The sequence below is a fragment of the Lemur catta genome, chromosome 19 (assembly GCF_020740605.2).
Source record: "Lemur catta isolate mLemCat1 chromosome 19, mLemCat1.pri, whole genome shotgun sequence".
Lineage (NCBI taxonomy): Eukaryota > Metazoa > Chordata > Mammalia > Primates > Lemuridae > Lemur > Lemur catta.
Genome location: NC_059146.1, coordinates 18,258,111 through 18,281,912, shown reverse-complemented (window position 1 = coordinate 18,281,912; position 23,802 = coordinate 18,258,111). Strand labels below are relative to the sequence as shown.

General features: G+C 52.6%; 2 protein-coding genes across 2 annotated transcripts; one reads left to right on the top strand and one right to left on the bottom strand.

Moving 5' to 3' along the window:
* The first annotated feature begins 183 nt into the window (after positions 1–183).
* ZNF135 (zinc finger protein 135) lies at positions 184–10,692 on the top strand. Its single transcript, XM_045532447.1, is given in 5 exon segments — positions 184–232; positions 870–1,020; positions 2,309–2,435; positions 3,541–3,636; positions 6,764–10,692. Coding segments are annotated over 4 exon segments (2,010 nt in total). The 5' UTR covers positions 184–232; positions 870–960; the 3' UTR covers positions 8,491–10,692.
* Positions 10,185–22,546, bottom strand: ZSCAN18 (zinc finger and SCAN domain containing 18). Its single transcript, XM_045531798.1, has 8 exons — positions 22,473–22,546; positions 16,420–16,947; positions 15,821–15,967; positions 14,794–14,900; positions 14,408–14,510; positions 13,618–13,710; positions 11,823–12,622; positions 10,185–10,235 (listed from the first exon to the last, which is right to left on the bottom strand). The coding sequence occupies exons 2-8, from the start codon at positions 16,826–16,828 to the stop codon at positions 10,185–10,187; spliced, it is 1,710 nt and encodes a 569-aa protein (XP_045387754.1). The 5' UTR covers positions 16,829–16,947; positions 22,473–22,546.
* Positions 22,547–23,802: the final 1,256 nt, after the last annotated feature.

Genomic DNA, 23,802 nt, shown 5'->3' with positions numbered 1-23,802 from the left:
GTCCCCCCCAGTCAGTCCCCGGCTCCGGAAGCGCGGGGCCGACGTCCGCAGACACCTCAGCAGGCGGGCAGCGTCCACGCGCCTACAAAGCAGGGTTGGAGCCCAAACCCCAAGGCGCCGCCGGGCGGGCGCAGAGCAACCGGAAGTGCGCGCGCAGCCCTCTGGGAGATGCAGTCCGGCGCAGGCGCACTGGCGCCGAAGGCGTCCGGGCTTTTGTGTCGCCGTCGGGCGGGTGAGTGAAGCGCGGAAAGTTAGGCCGCTCAGAGGTCTGGGACCTTCCCTGGGGCCCCAGCCGGGGCCGGACCCAACCATGCGCGCGTCTGTGTCGAACCTTTTCGGTGCTTTGGGCCTGGGGAGTGTCGCCGGGGGTGGGGGCTGGTGTTGGTCCCCTGGTGGTTGGGTCCCAGAGGGGGCGGGGCCGGGGACCTGGCTTGAGCGACAGAGGGCGGGGCCTCCATCTCGAGGGGCAAGGGCCCTCGGAGGCGGCCCGCCCACCTGCCCCAGCCAGCGCGCAGGTGTGAGCGAAGGTGTGGGCGTCCGGCACCCCGGGGCCTGACGCTGAGCAGGCGTTCATTGAGGGAGCGTTCCCCCCACCTCCACCCCTACCCCCGTCCCCCGCCGCCGTGTGCACACGCCCCCCAGGAGCAAACCTTGTTGTGCCCACCAAGGCGCCACAGACCTAGCCCTAACCCTAACCCTTCCTTGTTTTACGGAAGAGGAAACTGAGGCACCCTGGAAGCCATTTGTGCAGCCAGGCAGTGTGCCTGTGTGATGGGACAGGAAAAGCTAGCTCATCCTTCACCTGGCCTGGTTTGGCCGGTGGGGTGAGGCGCCCCTGACCCAGCCTCCTACGTGCCCTTTGCCCCCAGAACGAAGCTGACGTTCTCGCTGAAGCCACAAGAGAGGTAATGATGACTTGGCCCGGCCAGGCCTCCGTGAGTACGCACGTTCTGGCCTCACATGCTCTCCAGGCCCAGGCACCGCCGCACTGGAAGACGCCGGGCGCTGATTCCTGTCTGGGTGGGTTTTATGCTGCTCTTACACCTGCCTGAGGCCGAGGGGTGATGTTAAATGAGTACAGATTGACTCACGGTTCTGTAGGTCTGAACAAGATGGCACTATGAGTGCCCGTCCCAGAGGGCTGTGCACGCAGTCACCTCTTCTTACCCAGAACGTAGCCCCTCCCTCAGGCCGCCAGAAGAAACCAGCCTTGGTGGGATTCGCGCACATCCTCAAAAGGGTCATGGGCTGGGTGTGGTGGCTCACGCCTGTAATCCTCACACTTTGAAAGGCTGAGGTGGGATCTGTACAAATTATTTAAAAATCCTGCCTGTAGTCCCAGCCACTCAGGAGGCCGAGGCAGGAGGATCACTTGAGGCCAGGACTTTGGAGCTGCAGTGAGTTATGATCCGGCCACTGCATTCCAGCCTGAGCAACATAGTGAGACCCCACCTCTTAGAAAGGAATGAAATTAGTGCACCAAGTACATCACATGTTGTACATACATTTCCTGGTTGGCCATATAGTCTTTGGATTTGTTTATGGTATTTTTTGTAGCATGTGGATTTTTATTTAATTGTATGTATGAACTCTTATTGTGGGCAAAATGAGACAACTAGAATTCTTAGATGGCTTCCAAGGTTTCCTGCCCCCCAGTGTGCATGCCTGCACTAATCCCCAGAGTCTGTTAATATAATGTAGCACTCCTATGACTAGGTTATACCATATAACATGATTGACCTGAAGGAAGGGAGATTACCTGGGTGCACCTGACCTAATCACATGAGCTGTTTAAAAGCAGAGTTTTTCCTTGCTGGTTGCAGAGGAGACAGTTAGAGAAATGCATTCTGGCTGTCTCAGAAGAAAGCAAATACCCAGGTTGTGAGCTGTCAATGAAGGGGGTGGCTTCTAAGAGCTAGAGTGACCTCTGGCCAACAGCTAGCCGGAAAATGGGAACCTTAGTCCTACAAGTTCAAGGAATTGATTTCCGTCAACAAAAAGAATAAGCTGGAAGTGGATTTTTCCCCAGAGCCTCCAGATGAGAATGCAGTTAGGATTTTAGCTCTGTGAGACCCTGAGCAGAGAACCCAGTAACTCTGTGTTGGAGTTCTGACCGAAGACCTAAGAGATAATAAATGGATATTGTTTTAAGATACTAACTTTTGGGAAAACCTGATCCAAATCCCCAGACCAAAGAGAACTCTATCCCACTCAGCCTGGCTGATGCCCTCATTCACCAGCTTCCACCCCCACCAGCAGCCAGTACTGGGCTGTGCTTGGCTAGGGGCACTCATGTGTCATGTTTCAGGAGCAAGTGACCTTTGAGGACGTGGTCGTGGACTTCACCTGGGAGAAGTGGGGATGGCTGAAGCCTTCCCGGAGGACCCTGTACTGTGATGTGATGCTGGAGACCTTCAGGCTCCTGGTCTCCGTGGGTAAGCCTTCACCCATGTCCCTGATGGTCTGCTCCAGCATGGATGCTAATTCTCCTGGGTTAAAAATGGGGGTAGGGTTGGGCCTTCAAAGCAAATACCTGGTCTATGTCTTGGGCTTCAGGAACCTGAATGTTTTAGTGTAGGAAATATCAAGTAGGACCAATATTAGCATGTCACAGACCCAATCTGAAAACACCAGAAGCAGAGAAATATGAGGTGAGGGAGACATACTGGCTCTAGACACAAACCGGATCTGTGTCTTCCTGCAGTGTGTCAGGAGCCCCTCCCTCTTCAGCACTTCCCTCTGTACTTTTGTCTTAGTCCATTTGGGCTGTTATAACAAAATACCTTAGACTGGGTAATTTATAAACAATATAAATGTATTGCTCACAGTTCTGGATGATGGAAAGTCTAAGATCAAGGCATCAGCAAATTCAGTGTCTGATGAGGGCCATTCGCCATTAATGGTACCTTATTGCTGCATCCTCCCAGGTGGAAGGGGCAAGTGAGCTCCCTTGAGCCTCTTTTATAAGGGCTGTGATCCTATTCATGACAGTAGAACCTTCGTGACTAAATCATTTCCCCGAGGCCCCACCTGTTAACACTATCACATTGGGCATTAGGTTCTAACATGAATTTTAGGGGGACACCAACATTCAGACCATAGCAACCTCTTTCTGGCTCCATTTCCAGATAGGTCCCTCTGGAGGTGACAAGACAGCTGCCAGTGTGCCTTTCCTGGGTCTAGAACTAGCAGAAAAGACAGGATCTGTGTCCTAGACATCTATCAAAGGCTCCTGGATTGTCTTGGTTTGGCTGCCAGGTCCCCTTGATAGTGGTCATCATTGCCAGTGGGCAGAGGAGGAAGCAGTGCTCTGATTGGTCATGCCTGGGTCACATGTCCACCCCAGAACTAGGGGTGGGATCAAGGACTGAGAGTGGGAGAATGGAGTCCTTGAGGAGCATCAGAGGCTGTTACAGTGACAACTGTAGCCATTCAGGACCCCAGCTACTTGGGACCTGGAAAACCAAAGGTGGAGTGGGCAGAGGGATAGGGAGGGTCCTGCGACACAAAAGCTCACTCCATGGGTCTCTCCCTGAGCAGGACATTGGTTTCTGAAGCCATACATCATCTCCCTGCTGGTGCAAGAGGCAGAGCTGTGGGCAGTAGACTCCGGAGTTCCCCAAAGCGTGTGCCCAGGTGAGATGGAAGCCCTGCAGGACTGGGAAGAGCCCGTCCAGGGCTCTAGAAACCTTGCCTCAAGGTATCTGCTCTCTAATTCTTCATAGCAAGTTAACTCCTCAGTCTTAGTGAAGGTTCACCAAGCACTCATTTTGCTGTGAGTGAGACCAAGTCCCCATCTTCACTGAATTTACAGGTTAGGGAGGGGGAGACAAACAATAAATAGAAAAAATAATAGTAGCAATGAGTAATATGATTACAGATTGTGATGAATGTTAAGAAAATGAAAGCAGGAAATGAGGTAGAGACTAGGATGGGCATGGGGGGGACTTTAGAGAGATGAGGGATATCCTCTCCATGGAGGTGACAGGTGACCTGAAGCCTGAGCCATGAAACAGTCTGAGAGAAGAGTGTTCCAGGCAGAGGAACAGCAAGGACAAAGGCTCTGAGGTGATGGATTAGTTAGCTTTAACTGTGTAACAAGCGTCTGACCTCAGTGGTGCAAACCAAAGAATCATTTATGACTTGTGCATCTGTGGGTTGGTGGCTCTAGGCTGGGCTCTGCCATGTGCTTGCAGGGTGACTGGGTGGTTCTGTTCTTCATGCCACTTGTCCAGCTTCTGGGATCATCAGGTAACTCTGTAGGAATCAGGGGTATCCTCGCCCTCTGACAGGTAATTTCCCAGTTTTGAACAGTTCCCATCTCCAGGGTCTGAGAGGAATGGCCAGTGTGGAAGGGGGTCACAATAGGGTCCTTCAGCCTCACTAACAACTGGCCCTTATCCACTGTTGTTAGCTTCCTGTTGCTCCTGCTGTAATAAATTATAGTTGACCCTTGAACAGCATGGGTTTGAACGATGCGGGTCCGCTTAAACATGCTCTTCTTCCACCTCTGCCACCCCTGAAACAGCAAAACCATTCTCTCCTCTTCCTCTTCCTCAGCCAACTCAGTGTGAAGATGATAATGAAGGCATTTATGATGATCCACTTCTACTTAATGAATAGTGAATCATAACATATTTTCTCTTCCTTATGATTTTATTAATAACATTTTCTTTTTTCTTACTTACTTTAATGTAAGAGCACAGTATATAGACCAAGCGCAGTGGCTCACACCTGTAATCCTAGTACTTTGGGAGGCCAAGGCAGGAGGATTGATTGAGGCTAGGAATTCGAGACCAGCCTGAGCAAGAGTGAGACCCCATCTCTACAAAAAGTAGAAAAATTAGCTGGGTGGAGGGGCACGCTTGGAGTCCCAGCTATTTGGGAGGCTGAGGCAGAATGGTTTGAGCTCAGGAGTTTGAGGTTGCTGTGAGCTATGATGACACCACTGCACTCCAGCCTGGGAGACAAGTGAGACCCTGTCTCAATTAAAAAAAAAAGTACAGTGTATAATACATATAACATACAAATATGTGTTAATTGACTGTTTATGTTATCAGTGTAGTCAACAGTAAGCTATTAATAATTAAGGTTTTAGGGAGTCAAAAGTTATACGCAGATTTTCGACTGCACAGGAGGTTGATGCCACTAATCCCTGCATTGTTCAAAGGTCAGCTGTACTACAAACTTAGTGGCTTAAAGCAAAGCAAATTATTGTACAGTTCTAGAGATCAGAAGTACAAAATAGGTCTCACTGGGCTATAATCAAGATGTCAGCAGGGAATTGTTCCTTCTGAAACTCTAGAGAAGAATCCATTATTTTGCATTTTCTAGCTTCTAGAGATTGCCCACATTCCTTGGCTTACAGCCTTGTCCATCTTCACAGTCATCAATGGCTGGTCAAGTCTCACATCATATTCACTCTTACTCTGACCCTTCTGCCTCTCTTCTACATTTAAAGACCCTTGTGATTGATTACATTAGCCTACCCAGGTAATCCAGGATAATCTTTCTATCTTAAAGTCAGATGATTAGCAACTCTAATTCCTTCCTGCCATATAAAGTAACATATTCACAGGTCTGGGGTTTAGGGTGTGGATGTCTTTGGGAGCCACTATTCTGCCTATCACACTTGGCTTCACCTTTTTTTTTTTTTAACTTTTCACTGCAGCATAACATAATATGGGGAAGGTGACCATGTCACAGCTCTAGGCCAATCCAGCATCTTGATGTGGGTGGCATACACTCTGGCCAGGGTTATGCAGAGGGGGCTGGGTACCAGGGCAGTCCTGCCAGGAAGGAGGAAGAGGAAATACATTAGTCTGTTCATATGGTATGTCTATTGAGCTCTTCTGTGGGCTGGGGGTTGAGTGGTGACTGAACCTCCTGCCCTCCGGGGGATCCCAGTTAGTGAGACAGACAAAATTAGGCAGATCAAAGTACTCTGACACACCACAGGTCATTTATCATCTTCCTAGTGGTAGACATTGCAGCTGTTTCTGGTCTGGGGGAGCAGATGGGTTTCTTTACATCTGGGGTGAGGTCCTACAACAGCAATAAGCCACTAAGAGGAAACTGGGTCTCAGCAGTGGGAGGGCTGGGCCAAGCATCTTTCCCCACGTGGCAGCTTTTCCTCCATTGTCACCTGGCCATTGTACTGCTCCTTCTAGGCTCAGTGCCTCTGTGGACCTGAGTGCTCTCCTCAGCACCGTTTCCCCCCTTCTCTGTGCTTCCCTCTAGACTCCAACCATGGCCCTCATGCCAGCCCCCCATTTTTAGTCTGTTTTTCCTTTCTCACTTCTGTTCCTTTCCTGGTTTACAAAGCTGCATTTTTTTTTTTTTTTTGAGACAGGGTCTCACTCTTCCACCCCAGCTAGAGTGTGGTGGTGTCATCATAGCTCATTGCAAGCTCAAACTCTTGGGCTCAAGTGATCCTTCCGCCTCAGCTTCCCGAGTAGCTGGTACTACAGGTGTGCACTACCACACTTGGCTAATTTTTTTATTCTTTGTGGAGACAGGGTCTCTCTGTGTTGCTTAGGCTGGTCTTGAACTTCCAACCTCAAGCAATCTTCCCACCTTGCCCTCCCAAAGTGCTAGGATTATAGGTGTGAGCCACTGCGCGTGGTTGCAAAACTGTATTTTTAAATGGTCAAAGCCACTTGTGCCTTGAACCTTTCAAAATTATGATCTCTGCACCCACCACAAACTCTTTTCCTCCACAACAGTGATTATTAAGGGACATTTCCATTTTTGTTTCTTTCAGACTTGGAAACTAGACCCAAAGTCAAACTGTCAGCTTCAAAGCAAGGCATCTCTGAAGAAGAATGAACCTGTGTTGTCCTGGTAGAAAGATTCCTGTGGAATGGTCTGTGGTACTGCAAAGGTGAGAACACCAAGGGCTGCTGGGAATGGAGTCGTGAGTTCCTAGAGAGCTGTGTGGTGCAGGTGGCCTTCATGTCTGAGGACACACTAACTCAGGAGCAGTGGCAAGGGAATGAATTTGGGGAAAACTTGAGTCTGAGCCCCAATCTCACAACTCAACCAGTGACTCCTAAGAGGTGTGGTCCCCACACATGGGGAATACACGGAAAGATGGAGAAACCAGACTCAAAGTTAAATGCTCTACAGAAAACCTATGCAAAAGAGAAACCTTACAAATGTCAGGAATGTGGAAAGGCCTTTAGTCACAGCTCAGCACTTGTTGAACACCACCGAACGCACACAGGAGAGAGACCTTATGAATGTCATGAATGTGGAAAAGCCTTCCGAAATAGCTCAGCACTTACCAAACACCAGAGAATCCATACTGGGGAGAAACCCTATAAATGCACTCAGTGTGGGAGGACTTTCAACCAAATTGCCCCGCTGATCCAGCACCAGAGAACTCACACGGGTGAGAAGCCCTATGAATGCAGTGAATGTGGGAAATCTTTCAGTTTTAGGTCCTCCTTTAGTCAACATGAGCGGACTCACACAGGTGAGAAGCCCTACGAGTGCAGTGAGTGTGGGAAAGCCTTCCGCCAGAGTATCCATCTCACCCAGCACCTGCGAATCCACACGGGGGAGAAACCTTATCAGTGTGGAGAGTGTGGCAAAGCCTTCAGCCACAGCTCGTCTTTAACCAAACATCAGCGAATCCACACCGGGGAGAAACCCTATGAGTGCCATGAGTGTGGAAAAGCCTTCACCCAGATAACGCCACTAATTCAGCATCAAAGGACTCATACGGGAGAGAAGCCCTATGAGTGCAATGAGTGTGGGAAAGCCTTCAGCCAGAGCACACTCCTGACCGAGCACCGGAGGATTCACACGGGAGAGAAGCCCTATGGATGCAACGAGTGTGGGAAAACCTTCAGTCATAGCTCCTCACTCAGCCAGCATGAGCGGACTCATACAGGCGAGAAGCCCTATGAGTGCAGTCAATGTGGAAAGGCCTTCCGGCAGAGCACTCACCTCACTCAGCATCAGAGGATCCATACAGGGGAGAAACCCTATGAGTGCAGCGACTGTGGCAAGGCCTTCAGCCATAGCTCATCCCTAACCAAACATCAGCGAATCCACACTGGGGAGAAGCCCTACGAATGTAATGAATGTGGCAGAGCCTTCAGCCAGCTTGCTCCCCTCATTCAACACCAGAGGATCCACACAGGAGAGAAGCCCTATGAATGTAATGAGTGTGGCAGAGCCTTCAGCCAGAGCTCCCTTCTCATTGAACACCAGAGGATTCACACCAAGGAAAAGCCCTACGGGTGCAATGAGTGTGGGAAATGCTTCAGTCACAGCTCTTCACTTAGCCAGCATGAAAGGACACACACCGGGGAAAAGCCCTATGAATGTCAGGATTGCGGAAAGTCGTTCAGGCAGAGCACCCACCTCACTCAGCACCGGCGGATCCACACAGGAGAGAAGCCGTATGAGTGCAGGGACTGTGGGAAGGCCTTTACACACAGCTCTTCCCTTACCAAACACCAGAGAACTCACACTGGGTAGACCCACTACATGTGTGCTCTGGACATGAGGAAGCCTTAAGCCATAGCTTATCTCTTCCTAGACTTGACCCAGTCATACTCTCAAGAAACAACACATATTTATACACAACACACTCCTCAGGCACCCTCAGAGAGTTTGCGATGATGGAAATGATTTCCATTCCCTGCACCTTTGAACACAGCCCCCTTCCCACACCCTGGATGATTCAGCCATGAACTCTGCCCATTCTCAGTGCCAGCATACGTAGGGCTTCCGCTTGCCCTCCAGATATCCTATGTCCTTTTGAGTCCCAGCTCAGCAGCCTGTGGTCTGTACTTTCCAGACTCCCAACTCCATTGGAAAGATCTGGGCCACCTGCTTGGGCCTCCCATCAGCTGCATCTTTCTTTATGGTTCAAGTTACTGGACCTTTGTATGGGAGGTGAGACCTTCAGGACAGACCCACTGTCTCTGATGCCTGAACCTCCCCTGAGGTTAATCAGTGGGAAGTTAGCTGTATTTTTGTTTCTCTCTAGAATAAGTTATCCATTTGTGCTCCTTACCATGTCTTGTGCAGAATTGTGGTGGTCCTGAAATCTCAGTAAGTCTGTTTTTGGTAGTGGTTTGGGAAAGGAAATTTAAAACTATTTTAGAAGTATTTTAGAATTTATCAAATTAGTAAATATAATTTTGGGGGTGCCAGGGTTCTCAGTGCTGAAGGGACATAGAGTATGGAAGGAGTCACAGATTGGAATTGAAGGTCTCACTGTATGTGTACAGGCACACGTGTGTGCACACATACACCTGTGTACCTCCATGCATTTATATATGTACATACATTTCATAGCTCAGAAGACACCCTAGTAGCAATGAACACAACTGGCACCCTGGTCTCCAATACCATTGCCCACTAAAAGAAACCAGTTCTTGGAGACATGGCTGATTTCAGGGCTGAGGAAGGACAGGACAAGATGGGCTTGGAATGTCCTTATGACAAAGCAAGGAAGTATTCAAAGAAATGGAGCCATGTCATAAGGACACAGGAGCCACCCAGAAGGGAGTCCTGTTGGCTGTATGTGGGGCGACTTGAGCAACAAATAACTAAGAACAGCAATAAGCTATAACCCATTGAAAAAACAGAAATCTATTTTCTGTTAAATACCTGGAGAGAAGTAAGGGTGCTGGTTGGCAGCAGAACGCTGAGGGCCAGCTAGTCAGTGCAGGGAGGGCTGGTGTTTGGAAACCACCACCACTCTGCAACCACCACAGTAGAGACTGACAGGCAAGAATCATCAACAGGGTGTAAATTTAGGGAGGGAGTTTTGATGAGCAGCATATTTACATGATCTTAAGGTGTTTTCCCACAGATTGCTTATTCTCTAAAAGGAAGAAAACAGTTAAATATACAGTACAGAAACTGAACGCTCTGATCAGGTGAGCAAAGGAAGCATCGCCAATAGGCAAGTGCACATTGTGCACCCTGAGATCATGGGCAAGTGGGATGTTAGTAACAGGCAGGTCTGGGTGAGGCATGTGTGGATGTTCTTTGTACTATTTTTATTATTTTTGTGCCTTTTATAAGTTTGAAATTATTTCCAAATAAGTTCTAAAAGTAATATAAACAAAAAATAGGGCACAGCAATTTAGCTGTGCCCACTAAACCAGAAATGAGATGGGACACTGAAGAGATGGAGGGCTGGGCTTTACAATAACGATCTATCTGTGGCCCTGACGGCTGAGAGTGAGACACGTCACTGGGGAATCTCCCTGTGGCAGAGGGAGAGGGGGAGCTCATGGGATTAGACTGGGAATGAGAGTTGAGAGGGTACATTTAGGCGTTTTTGTTTTTTTTTTTTTCCTTAAACAGAGCCACACTCAGCTTGGGATTTGGTGGCAGAGAGGCTAAGAGAAGAACTAAACTTAGTAACTGTGGCAGAGACAGGCACCCGGTAGACACCTCTCAGCCCCTTGTGAGTGACCAGGGCCATGGGATCATTTCTCTCCAAGTACATGTAAGTGGAAGTTATGTGTGTTGTCTCCCAGTGAAGGGGTGTGGCCCTCCCCACATGCCCCAAGGGTCCAGTGAAGAGCAGAGCTACAGCAGGGTCTGCGCCTGGGTCCCTGCATGGAGTAGAATGCCTCTCCCACCGACACACAAGCAACAGCAACCACTACCACAAGATAATGGACTATAATGTGAGTGAATAAATATTTATTATGTTAAGCCTCTGTGATTTGGGGGTCTTTACAACAGATTGCCTGCTCAAACACAGTGACAGAAAGAAACAGCAGTTTCTGTATCTACGAGAAGCAATTAAATTTATGCTCGGGTAACAGGAACAATGCTGTAATCTGAGAATAAATGCAGGAAATCAAAAGATCACCTTATGTAGCCCAAGGAGTTTAGTTTCTTCCCTTTGCTCAGGCAGATAGACCTTTATTAGTGTTTTCAACCTATTTTGATCATAGGCTCCTAGTAAGAAATACATTTTACATTGTAACCAGTTCTCATATTTAGATGGATGGCTGAAAAGTTTCAGAAAACAATATTTGCCTTTACTACATGATGCCTTTAAACCTATCTTATTCTACTTCATTGCTTTGTAATGCTGGTGGCCACCCACTAATTTGATTTCACAATTCAGTAATGGGCTAGGACCCATGGCCTGAAAGCCCTGCCTTATTAGGCTGCAGGCATTTTTGTGATCTTTGTAAGCTACTCCACACAGGTAAAAACACAAGTTAAACTAGGAAACAGTTTCTGCTTTTGTGGATTCAGAAGTGAACTTGACATCACGCATTGACAAGAAGGCTAAAACAGCTGACAGGATTTCCACGTGAACAGCCCTTGGGGAGCTCACATGGGAGGCATCACGGCAAGGGTAACTTCAAGAAAGCACTGGCAGATTACACACTTTGAGGCAACTCTACACTTTGCACAACTTCAAATGCTCTAGCATGGGGGTGGTGCTAAAACGGCTGCAGAGGAAAGGAGAGTCTTCTTTCAAACCTGGGTGTGAGCATCTGCCCAGGGTGTGTTTACAAGGAGTTGAGGGTTTCCCATGGCCCTTCCCAGTTCCGAGTGCCTCAGCCACAAGAGCTCACTGAGGAACAAGCAGGCGCCACGGGGAGCCACCACTCCTCGCCAGCTGGCTGCCCACCCGAGAGCCCTCACAGCACAGAGGCTCACCTCTGCGCCTCTGCCTCTGCCGCCTCTGCCTCTGCCACCTCTGTCTCTGCCTCTGCCGTTTCTGTCTCTGCTGCCTCTGTGGCCTCTGCCTCTGCCGCCTCTGTCTCCGCCGCATCTGCCTCTGTCCCCTCTGTCTCTGTCACCTCTGCCTCTGCCTCTGCCACCTCTGCCTCTGCCGCCTCTGTCTCTGCCGCCTCTGTCTCTGCCGCCTCTGCCTCTGCCACCTCTGCCTCTGCCACCTCCTCCTCCTCCGCCGCCGCCACCTCCGGTGGCCCAAGGCGAACTTGGCGCTCTGAGCTCTCCGGGAGCTCGCCGGCCCTGCCACTGGCGTGGGCCTCGCTGGTGGTAGGGTGGGAGCCCAGGACCGCCCCCAGCGCATAGCCTTTCTCCTTCTCATGGGTCTTCTGATGCTCGGCCAGTGCCAGGCTGAAGTGGAAGGTTTTCCAGCAGTCCTGGCACGCGAAGCGCTTCCTGCCCCCGTGGCTGCTGTGATGCTCCATGAGGTGCGAGATCCACACGAAGGCCTCCCCGCACTCGCTGCAGGTGTAGGGCTTCCCCTGGTATGCGTCGGGCTCTTCGGCCGCGGGGCAGCCTGAAGCTGAGGGGCCCGGATCTTGCCTGGCTACGTCAGGCTCCCTGCTTGCCTCGCCAGGCTCAGGGCCCTGCTCTTCCACATCTTCGGGGTGGGGCCGCTTCATTCCGTGGCCCTGCTGGGGGGTGGCCACCATGGCCTCGTCCTTGTCCTCCGCTAGCTGCTGGACGAACGACTGCCTCTGATTTTCAGAGACAGGGCTCGACTCTCCATCCTGAGGATCTGGAGTCTTCCGGGGCTGCTGCTGCTGCTCCTCCTCAGTGACACCCGAGGGGTCAGCAGGACAGTCCCCCTTGAGCCTTTCTGTCGGCGTCTCACTTGTGGAAACGTCCTCACCCTTGTTCCTTGTGCCTTCCTGCTGCTTCTCGCTGCCTGAAACAAGGTCAGAACGTGAGCTGTCCACACCCAGGCTCAGACACGGGGAAGGGCCAGGCAGGGAAGCCCGTGTGAGGGACGGAAGCTTGGTACATGTGGTCTTGGGAGCCTGCTCCAGGCTGTCTGCCTTCCATGAGTGTCCACTGAGCTTACAGCTGCCGAGAAGACTGTCACCCTCAAGCTAAGGAGACCAAGGGACCAAGTCTGCCAGCGGATGCCAGGGTGTGTGGGAGCTCCTGCTTCCTGTTGTGGATGCAGGACTGGCGCAGCCCATCTGGGCCACCAGGTGACTCTGGCAATGGAGGCCACATGGACTGGAAGGACCAGATGGGTCCCCATGGCCCCCGTGTGGTAAACTGACTGGCTGCACTAGAGGACCCTGGGAACCACATCTCCCAGGAACCATACCCCTGGGAGGTGCCCCCAGCTGGCCTGTGAGACCCCCTGAGCCCAATGGGACATCAGCAGGCACAGCAATGCACAGCAATATGTGACAAGGCACAGCAGGGGTAGAGGCTGATGAGCGCTTATCCTCTTGGAGCTCGCTTGCCTTCTCAGAACCCAGCTGCCAACAGTGGGGAAGCACCCCCAGCCTCTTGGGGAGGCAATGTGAAAGGGCGCCTGGCCGCCAGCCTCAGCTGAGCTCCCTCAGAGCCGGCACCACTGCCAGCCAGTACGTAGGCCACCCAGGGCCATCTGGCCCTGGTCCAGCCTCTAGATGCCAGTGGCTGTGTAGAGCCCCAGCAACCTCCAGTGGTGCTGGGCCCAGGCAACACCCAGGACGTGAGCAGCACTGCTGCTATTTCAGGTGGCCACGTTGGGTGGTCTGTGACGCAGCACGAGATCATGGAAATAACTGGACTCCTGCCTCCGCCTCTGGGACGCGGTCAGGAGAATGATGGGTGAACTTGAAGTTGTGGAGCTGTGACAATCCCCCTTCGAGAGAAAACGCCTGCCAGGCTCCCAAGCCCTGCTCCCCAGCCCAACCTCACCTGGGAGGTTGCCTCCTGCCGACTCTCTTTCCACCAACCGAAGGTCCTCCGTCTCCAGGCTGGAGGCAGCATCAGGCTGGGAAAACTGATACCCTGAGTGGGGTTGAAAAACCAGAGAAACTAAAAGAGGCATTGAAGCAGAAAGTTGCTGATGGGCCTCATGCCACGTAGGCTGGCCAAGGCCAGGCCTGCAGCTCTAAGATCCCCACCAAAGCCCCTCTCTGTCAGAGCCCCTGGAAAGCTGGGGGTTGTGAGACCACAGCAGCAGGGACAGAGGGGAGGGTCTGCTGGGTGAGGCTGGAAGGGCTGGCGGGGCAAGGCAGGCAGTGGGGGCACTTAGGGAAGCAACGTTGAAGAGATGAGAACATAAAACTATGAAGGGCTCAGGAGCCTGTGCTGGGGCCTCCCTACAAAGGAGGGTTTCTGGGGCAAGAATGTCTATGAAAGAGAGGGAAGACCCTTTGCCAGGCCACCCAGGCCCAGAGGCCTTGTCTCTATAACCAAGAGCGGAATGTCTGTGCCTTGGGGTCAGAGGGCCTTTCCATATTTGGAGGCTTCAGGTCCTATGGGCAGGTGCTGCAAGCCCCAAGGCCCAGGGAGAACTCACATTCGAAGGCCAAGAAGGGTGGGACTCAGCAAATGAGTGCAAGTTCAAACACACTCAAGTTGAAATACATTTAAAACACCACAGTATCCCAACCAAAGCCCCTGAGGGGTCAAAATTCCCAACACCAACAGTTGTGGAAGGGGATGAAGGGGGGGGCTCTAGCCTGTGGCAGGCGGGTCTCACCCCACAGGAGCAGCTTCCCGTAGCTCTCCATGTTCTCCTCAGTGGGGTCCAGGTGGCCCCACTCCTCCTGGTGCAGAGGCTCCTCCAAAAAGGACTCTGGCTTCTGAAATGGCAGCACAGCTGTGGCTGAGGCTGCCGCCTGCCCCACGGGAGGGTGAACCCACAGCCCTATGGCCCATGGAGCGTGTGAGAAGGGCTCCGACCACATGCACTGCAGAGGCGGCCCCCGGGCTCCCCCTAGAGTGAGTTTCTCACCCTCAGCACTTTGGATACTGGGCTATAACCCTTTGCAGGGGCCGGGCATTAACACAAGGGAGGGAGATGTCGCTAAGCCAGGGTGGGCTAAAGCCAGCCCCACGCTCCCAGGACACCCGTGCCCCACTCACCTCAGCTGTGGCAGGGTCGGCCTCTTCAGTCTTTTCCTCTCCAATGCTCCCCAGCTCTGGATGCAGGGGTTCCATGGAGGGCCAGGCTGGGAGAAGGGCAGTCACAGCTGAGGAGATGAATCCTTTGTGGGTGGGTACCCCCAAACAGTTGGGGAGACCCCACACCTCCCTGAACAGGCCCCAGCGTGCTCATGTGCCAGCAAGTCCCCAGCTCCACCGACTCTGCGTCTGTCCTGCCTTTACAGAGCAGAACCACCAAGAAGACAAAAGGGGCTCCAGTTCAGGGTTGGCCTGGGAATGCCAATTCAAGCCAGGAAGAGAACACTTTTTTTACCCACTGGATTGGTAGAAAAAAAGCAACAACACACAGTGCTGGCACAGAGGCAGCACATGGGCACCCTCCTATGCAGACAGCACGAAACTTCTGGAACACCATGGGGAAATGTATATTGTATGTGAAACATAAAACTCACATGCGCTTTGGCGATCCTGAGGAGCCCACCCCACAGTGACCAGAGCCCCCCCATGCAGACACATGCATGAGGACACGTGGTTCCAAGGGGCAGAGATTCCAACTCTAGGATGAGGACAGGCCAAGTACATGGGTCGCTGGGCAGCTAAGGAACCAGATCTCTGCCCAGGGCCAGGAGGGGCCGCCCACACCATGCTCCAGGGAGCCCGAGCCCAAGCCCTCCATGTGCGCGTGTGACATGCAGAAAGATGCTAAGGGACACACTCTGGGACACTCGAGACACTGGACTTTATTTTTAGAGAGTGGGGCAGGGTGGGGAGATTCCTCTTTTCGTTACGTATCAATGCCTTTTCACTATTTGTGGGAAATATGTATAACCTGTGTGACCTCTGAAGAGGAATTTAATAAACAATACTACCAATGTTCACAAAAACCTACAGGAAGAAATCCCAGTTCAGCAGAGTCTCAGGCCCTTGCTGCTGGCCTCCCCTCGTTCTGGCCCCGACTCTCCACCCACCCTGGCCACCAGAGGTGTGGGGCAGGCCAGTCACTCACGAGTCTCGACCCGAGTCGGGGGGTACCCACGTCCCAGGTACTGGCTGGGGCTCGGTAGCTCGAATGGAAACAGCAGTGGCTCGGGGAACCTCTCGTACACACCCTCGCTTGGCACCGAGGACCCAGTCGGTGAATCCAGCAGCATCCCTGTCCACAACAGAGGAACAGTGACCCCACGCGGCTGGGGCATGTGCAGCAGCCACACTGTAAGCCTGCAGGGGCAGGCTCCAGACGCAACACCCCCATCCCTCAGACCCGCCCTAGACATGAAGCTGGTCCCTGCCCTGGACTGCCCTCCCCTGCTCTTCCTGCTTCCTCACATCAGTAGGGCAGATGTGAGGGCAGGAGTCCAAGCAGCTGTCCTGGACCCTGAGGCGACCCTAAGGGTGATGCCATCAGACAGGATGGTGGGGGCCCAGCCCCCTGCTGACCAAGGAGCAGCCTCACCAGCTAGAGAATGCTCATCGCTGTGCCTCTTACCTGCAGGGGAGCCAAACTCTCTGAGGTAAGTAAGGCACAGCTGGGTTTGGGCTCCATCTTCCAGGACCCCTGCCCCAGCCTCCTCTAAGGCATGCTCCCCTCTGGGGCGGCAGCCTCACCTGGCTCATCCAGCACATCAGCGAGGCCCTCCACCAGGGAGGCCGCCTTCTTGCAGCTCTCGGGATACTGCGCCACCACCCAGGGCCGGACCCTGTCTGGCAAGATGCCCAGGAACTGCTCCAGCACCAGCAGCTCCAGTATCTGCTCCTTGGAGCTCGCCTCGGGCATCAGCCACTGGCGGCACAGCTCGTCGAGGCGGGCCAGGGTCTGGTGGGGCCCAGCAGCTTCCTGGTAGACAAATTCCCGGAAGCGCAAGCGAGAGAACTCGAGGTCGGCAGGGGTCCTCTCGGTGACAGTCTCAGTCTTGGGTTCCTCCTGCTGGACCTCAGCTGCTGACTCTGGAGTGGGCAGTTCTGGGGGAGTCGGGGAGCCTCTGGGGGAGGCAAATGCCTTCTCCAAAGGCAGCATCTTTCCAAACCTGCACTGGAAAATGCAAGTGTGTCTGGCTGGGGACAAGGCAGCTCCAAGGGAGAGACACCAGGGATGACAGGATGCCCAGGGGGTACAGGTGTGCCAAGATCAAGGACCTGCAGAGGATACAGACGAGACAGATGCCTATATGTGAGAACCCGGGCACAGGCACCCATGTCCGAGAGCATGGTAATTTTTATGTTAAATAAAAAATTAACATAAAAAGTGGGAAGAACTCATTTGAGAAGACGAGTATTATGAGGATTAAAAGTAGGACAAAAAAATTACAGGACAGTCTCAACTGTAAAACTAGATGTAAAAATCTTAAAATATTAGTAACCTCATTCCAACCATGCATGTTATATACATGATGTAGTTAACAACACACCAGATTTGGGTTTATCCCAGAAAATCAAGGTCTGTTTAATATTTAAAAATACATATTATGGTAGATGTTAACTAGGCTAGGCTAAAAAATAAAAATACATATCACGAAGACTTTAGTTCCTAATAACATGAAGGGGCTAGGTATTGGGACTGCTCCTCCCATTAAAATAGACAAAAAATATGAAATATATGTTTAGAAAAATACGTAGGGAGTGGGAAGTCCACTCTGGAGACTGGTGGAAAACCGCCACCTGATTCTGGAAACGGCACAGATCTGCAGGCCTGGACAGACCATCTACAGAACCAGGCGAGGGGACAGCAGGCCAGGAGTGGGGTCGATAAGGGCAGAGAGGTCAGGTCCTGGCCAGCCCTCCCCACGCCCAGCTGAATCCCCTTGTACAGGGCAGTGTGTCATTCCAGAAGAGTGGGAATTTAGGACCTCAGGTGAAATCTCGATTGTAATTGTGGGTGAAAAACCAAGCCAGCTAAACAAGAGCCCAGCGGGCCACAGTGGACTGGGCCTGCGATGTTCTCACTGGCCGTGGACACACAGGAATGTGGCACACACTGACACACACGAGTGTGAACCCAGAGCTGTGACCAGCCCCTCCCAGAACACACAGGGTTCTGCAGATCCACAGGCCCAGACGGCACCACCAGACACAAACCAAACACAAACAGAAAGTCACACCCAAACCCTGTGTGAGCACTCCCCTGACTGAACTGCAGAAGGGAACCACTTTTTCTTCCAAACTCAAGTTTGAGGAATTCAAGAAAATCCATGCATGGGCCATAGTCACAGCAGGAACGTTTTCTCAGCAATCCTACTTTTACAGAGAAAACTCTGGAAAATGAACTGATGTGGGACCAGGCATTGTACCTCTTCTCACAAAAAAACAGTCTATCTACTCTGATGTTTCCCCACCAAGATATGGAGCACAAGGACCTCATGGTTGTGGGGTATGGGCGTTTGATTCTACAGATAAGAAACTTCCAGAAGAGGCAAATACAGAGCACAGTGTAGATCAGTGGTTGCCAGGGGCCGGAAAGTGACTGCTAATGGGTACAGAATTTCTTTTTGGGGTGATGAAAATGTTCTAAAATTAACTGTGGTGATAGTTACATAACTATGAATACTGTATACTAAAAACAAATCAATTGTCTACTTTAAACAGGTAAACTTTATGGTGTATAAATTATATCCACTTCCCTCAAGGAAAAAAGACCCAGGCCATGCCTTCATCATGCCACCTCCACCATCATCACCACCAACACCAGCTACATCACCATCTCCCCCGCCCGCCCCTCTGCTCCTAGACCTGGAGGACTAAACTCCCTCCTCCTGCCCCCGACCCCTCAGAGTCACTCTGTCTTTACCTCTTAAAGCTCTGGGCTCTCAAATGTCCCCTCTGGGAGATGCTCCCTGCACACTCCCTGCCTGCCCACTGGAACGTGAGCCCCAGGAGAGCAGGGGTTCCTCACAGGCAGGTGTCTGGGCCTGGGAAGAGCCTGGCTTGGCATCTGCTGACTGTCTCTAGCCACGAGTTCTGCTGCTGGGCACGCTGGCTGTACCTAACTTCTTTTTGGCCATTATGGACCCCCATGTCCATCTATCTGGGGTCAAGTTTATGGTCTATCTGCAGGATATATGGAGAAGCAGGACACTGGGGCCATAGGGTACAATGGCTCCACCACCACCCTCATGGCAGCACACGCCATGGCGCCCCTTCCTCACACACCCCACCCCCACACCGAGGACCCACAGACCACAGCATCTGCCCAGTGTCCATCTGAGCACTTTCTCAGGATTTCTTGATCTCTGAGGGGGGTAAACCACTCACTTTTCCACAGTGTTTTCTTTACAACTCTGTCAGGTAATTAATGAGCTCTCTACCTGGCTCCATCTTGCCATTGTCCCCGTCTGCAACTTCATGCTGACTTCTGGTCACACATAATGTTCTAATGTTTATCATCAAATTGGACCTTTTAAAAAATGGATTTCTGAGTTTGGAAACCTGTTTATAAAGGGTTTCTTGCCCCATCTCAGGATAGGAAATGCATTCTCTGTCGTTCTCCTAGGGCAGGGGGTAGCAAATATAAAGAGACAGATAAAAAGTACTTTATAGGCTCTTAAGGCCAGGCCATCTCAGTTGTGACAACTCAGCTGTGCTTAAGTGAGGAAGCAGCCGGAGCCCTGGGTGCCCCATTGGGTCTCGCGTGCTTCCATACAACTTCATTTACAGAAACAGGCCATCGGCTGGCCTGTGGGTTGGTTTGCCAACCCCTGTTCCAGGCTGATTCATCTGAAGCCTCTCCTGACAATGAGGAGTGGTACCAGGTCCAGCCAGTTGGCACTGGACCCATGGTTGTGGTCACATGAGCACGTAATTTTGGTTTTCTCAGGACACCACAGGCATGTTCATCCTGTCCCCAGAAAGGTAACTGTGAGCTCAATACGTGTGCACAGAGCTCACACCACCGAGCCCTGCCTCCAGACTCACATCTCCTCTCCTCAGAGCCTGGCAATCTGAGGGGCGGGAACCAGGAGCAGCTCCAAGGTGCAGGTCGGGAATCAAGCGTAGAGTGGGCAAGTGTTGGGGCTGGGGGCCCCACCTGCAATGCAACACGGATGTCCCTCCTTCCTGCTCCAGGTTCCTTGTAAGCCCTGCCTGTGGGCAGCCTCTTGCTGGCTCTCACTATGTGGCCCCCAAGCCCCATGGCCTTCACAGTGGTCTTGCAGCCCCAAGCCCCTCCTCCCCCTGCAAATTCCCATCTGTACGCATGGTGCAGGTGTGGGAGTCTGGGTAGAATGAGCAAGGGCCCCTTGGCCATTGCCAGGGTAGAGTGGGGAGCATGGAATACTCTGGCTGGGTTGGTGGCTAACATAGAGGGGTATGCATGTCAGCCCCTGGGGACAGGCATGGGACATCATCGGCTCCTCTGTGCCCTCTCCCTTCAGCACTGCAAGCTGTGAGCCTCTCCAGGAAGGGACTTCAGCCTCCATTCACTAGCAGAGAATAGCAGAGGCACCCGGGGGTCTCCTCAGAAAGATCCCTCAATTGCAAGGAGGCTGCTGCATTCTGTGAGAATATCATGTGGCTTCCTATGTCTGAGATCTACTCCACCTTTCTTCCTAAGATGACCCTGATGGTCAGAACCAGGAAGCTGAGCCATCTCTGGAGCCTCCAGGGACCTCTGGCCCTGAGCTTGCCTTGCTTGCGTCCTGCATGCCCATCCGTGGTTATGCTGCTATGAGGACTTTTCTGTTAAACACAGACACCACCAGGACCCTTTCCTGTCCCTGGCTTGCTTGAGTGAGGCCACACCCCTCAGAAGTCCAACTTGGTCACCAGGCAGACCTCCCACCACCTTGGGGCTGTCCAGGATTTTCCTTGGATGGGATTTTCCTGGAGCCCGGCGCTCCTGGCATCAGCAGAGGTAGAGAAAGCCACGGTGGGTGGCTGAACTTAGGGGTCCCAAGCCTAGCGGGCCTCCAGAGTCCTGTAGCAAATCCCCTTCACCCTGACCTGAGCAGAGCTCAAGCCTGACAGGGCCCTCCCACAGGCCCCACCAGCCTCCTCCGGGACACTTAACCACCTAAAGGACATTCATCATCAGCTCTCCGCTCTGCTCCCCACCACCACCTGGTCTAGCAAACACCCCACAGCCACAGGCCCCAGGGTCCTCCACAGAAGCTCACTGGTGGGGAGGGGAGGTTGATGGGTGGCAGGATACACACAGGGTCTGCTCTGGCTTCACTTATAGGTTACTTATTCATTATAAAAGGGGAGAAAGTGTCTTTAAAAGAATTAAAAAACATGAATTGAGGATCATCATTAACATCCCAGCTGCCCTCTGTGGTTCCTGATCCACTCAGGAGGACCGACAGAACCAGAGAGACATCGTGCACACTGGCCTGGGCTCCCCAAAGGCTCAGGGCCAGGAATGCCAAGGAAGTCCCAGATCCGAGGATCCACTGGCAGAGAAACAGGACTCGATGCAATGAGTGGCCCTGTCCTTGCTCCCCAGCAGGAAAAGAAACATCTACAGGACACTGTTGGGATTGAGGAGGTGAAGATGATGAAGGCTAGACCATAGTGTGGAGTTGAGGATGATGTGACTGTTGATTTAGCCTCCCAGACTTTGCCTCCCAAAACTCAGGTATGTGTATGATACAGGTATGTGTATGAGAAAGGGAGGAGGGAGGCAGGTAGAAGAAGAGACAGGAGTGGAGGGGAGAAAAGGGCAGAGAGGGGGAAGAGGAAGAGGAGAGAGAGGAGAGGTGGGAAAGCAGAGGGGAGATGGGGGGAGAGGAGAGGGAGAGAGAGAGGGAGAAGAGAGAGAGGAGATGGGGGCAAAGGGAGAGGAGAAACGAGTAAGAAGTGACACGGGGCAAAATACTAACAGGTGAATCTGGGTGGCAAAGGGTATGGAGAGATTCTATGGCCTTTCCTTAAAATTCTATTAATTTCAGTTTAAAAAAAAACCCACAATCCTCCGTGGTCCCCACTCCCTCCCTTGCCCTTGCCGCAGCAGCACCCCAGGATCCTTTCCATCTGACCCGGCCCCGGAGGCCAGGACCCGGTACCGTGCCCCTCTCCCAGGACGGGGGTTCCCAGGGTTGGGGGCAGGCACCTAATTCAAACCGAACCCACCCCCTGGCATCCCGAGGGTGCTGGTGGGGGAGCAGAGACAATGCCTCAGCCCCATCCTCAGCAGCAGCCCAGGTCCCTCGCCCCCGGACGCGCCCCCCGCGCCCCGTCCAAGCCCCAGCCCGGGGTGCCATAGCCAACCCCTTCTCTACTAGGAGCACCCTCAGCCCTCACACTGGACACCTCAGCACTGGACACCCCTGCCCCCACACTCAGGCCTTAAGGCCCTCGCCTTCCCTGGCCTACACCCAGGCGCCCACACGCCCTCTCCTAACACCCCTCCCGGCCACAGTAGGGGTCCCTCGACCCTCCCAGTCCCCAACACCCGGGCCTTGGCCCCTCTGCCGCCGATTTCTCAGCCCTGCCCCCTCCAGCCCACCCCGAGGAGATCGCACCCGGGGGGCCCGGCCCCTCCCCCACCGCACTGCCACCCGACTCCCAGGTCCTCTCCCGCCCAAGGCCCGCCAGGAGAATCGCACCCCCATCCCCGGGGGCGCCCCGGGCCTCTCCCCCACCCGGAGCGTCCTCATCACCTCTCCAGGCTGAGGTCGCTCCCTGCCCGGCCTCCTCGGCCCCGGCGTTGGGCGCACGGCCCGACCCACCTGCTGCGCAGTACCCAGGAGGGTCCCAGCAGCCCCGAGCCCTGGTGGCGTGATGGCTGCTAGCCAAACTGCGCATGCGCGCTGTGCCCCGCCGCGGACTACGACTCCCAAGATGCAGCACCCGGGAGGGCGGGGCGAGGCCGCTATGACAGAGCGCACGACCAATCAGAGGTAGGCTGGGCCTCTCGGGTCCCACCCACCCCAGCGCCTGCGTCACCATCGATGCCAAGGCAACACGGCCAACAAGCGGGTAAAAAAAACCGCCCCTGCCAACCAGAGATCCGAGACCCGAGACAAAGAGGGAAGACACTCAGAGGAGGAAAGGAAGACACACGCACCAACAGAGGCACAAAAAAAGGAGAAAGACCTGGAGCAGGGAAGATCCGGAGACGAGGAGGCAGAGAACACAGGCGGAGAGATGCCCCGAAACAGGGAGGCCCAGGAAAGGCGCCCCGCAGTTCCGGGGACTGAACATAGCTCGAACACCGCCCCTGCCGAAGTGGAGGAAGTTGGGAGGCGGCTGAGGTGAGGGGTTGCACAGAAGCCACAACAGATGTGGCCACTGCAGAAGACAGGACAAGGGCTAGGAAGCCGCTTCCCACTTCAGTTTTCCAGATAGCAGAGCTTGTGAGGATGTCATTTTGGTCGTCTTGTGTGAACTGATTTTTTAAAATGTATATATGAGCAGTTTATTTTATACATTTTATTTTTAATTCACGTACAGCCACACACACTTTTTGGTATTCAGTTCTGTGAATGTTAATTCACATACCCCAACACAGGACAAAGAATTGTTCCACCGCACAAAACAATTCTTCCCGCTGCCCCTTTGTGGTTACACCCTCCCCCACCCATAACTCCCAGTAACCACTGATCTGTGCAGTCCTGGCTACAGTTTTGCCTTTATAGAATGTCCTATAAATGGAATCATACAGTATGTGGCCTTTTGAGATTGGCTTTTTTCACTGAACATAATTCCCTTTAGATCCACTTAAGTAGTATGTATCAACAGTTCGTTCCATTTTATTGCTAAGTAGTATTCAATGGTATACAGTAGTTTAAACATTCACTCCTCGACGGACATTAAGGTTGTTTTGAGTATCTTGCTATTACAAATAAAGCGGCTATGAACATTTGTGTATAGACTTGTGCGTGAAAGTAAGTTTCATTTTTCTGGGGTAAATGACCAAGAGTGCAACTACTGGGTCATACAGTAAACACATGCTTAGAGTTGTAAGAAACTGCCAAACTTTCCTAGAGTAACTGTACCATTTTATTAATACATTCCCACCAATGTATGTGTGAATCAGTTTCTCCATATTCTTATCAG

Coding starts and splice junctions, on each gene's coding strand:
- ZSCAN18 (XM_045531798.1), bottom strand. CDS start 16,828: ATGCTGCCTTTGGAGAAGGCATTTGCCTCCCCCAGAGGCTCCCCGACT. Junction 14,511..14,793: donor CCGACCCTGCCACAGCTGAG/GTGAGTGGGGCA, acceptor CTGCCATTTCAG/AAGCCAGAGTCCTTTTTGGA. Junction 13,711..14,407: donor CGGGAAGCTGCTCCTGTGGG/GTGAGACCCGCC, acceptor AACCCCACTCAG/GGTATCAGTTTTCCCAGCCT.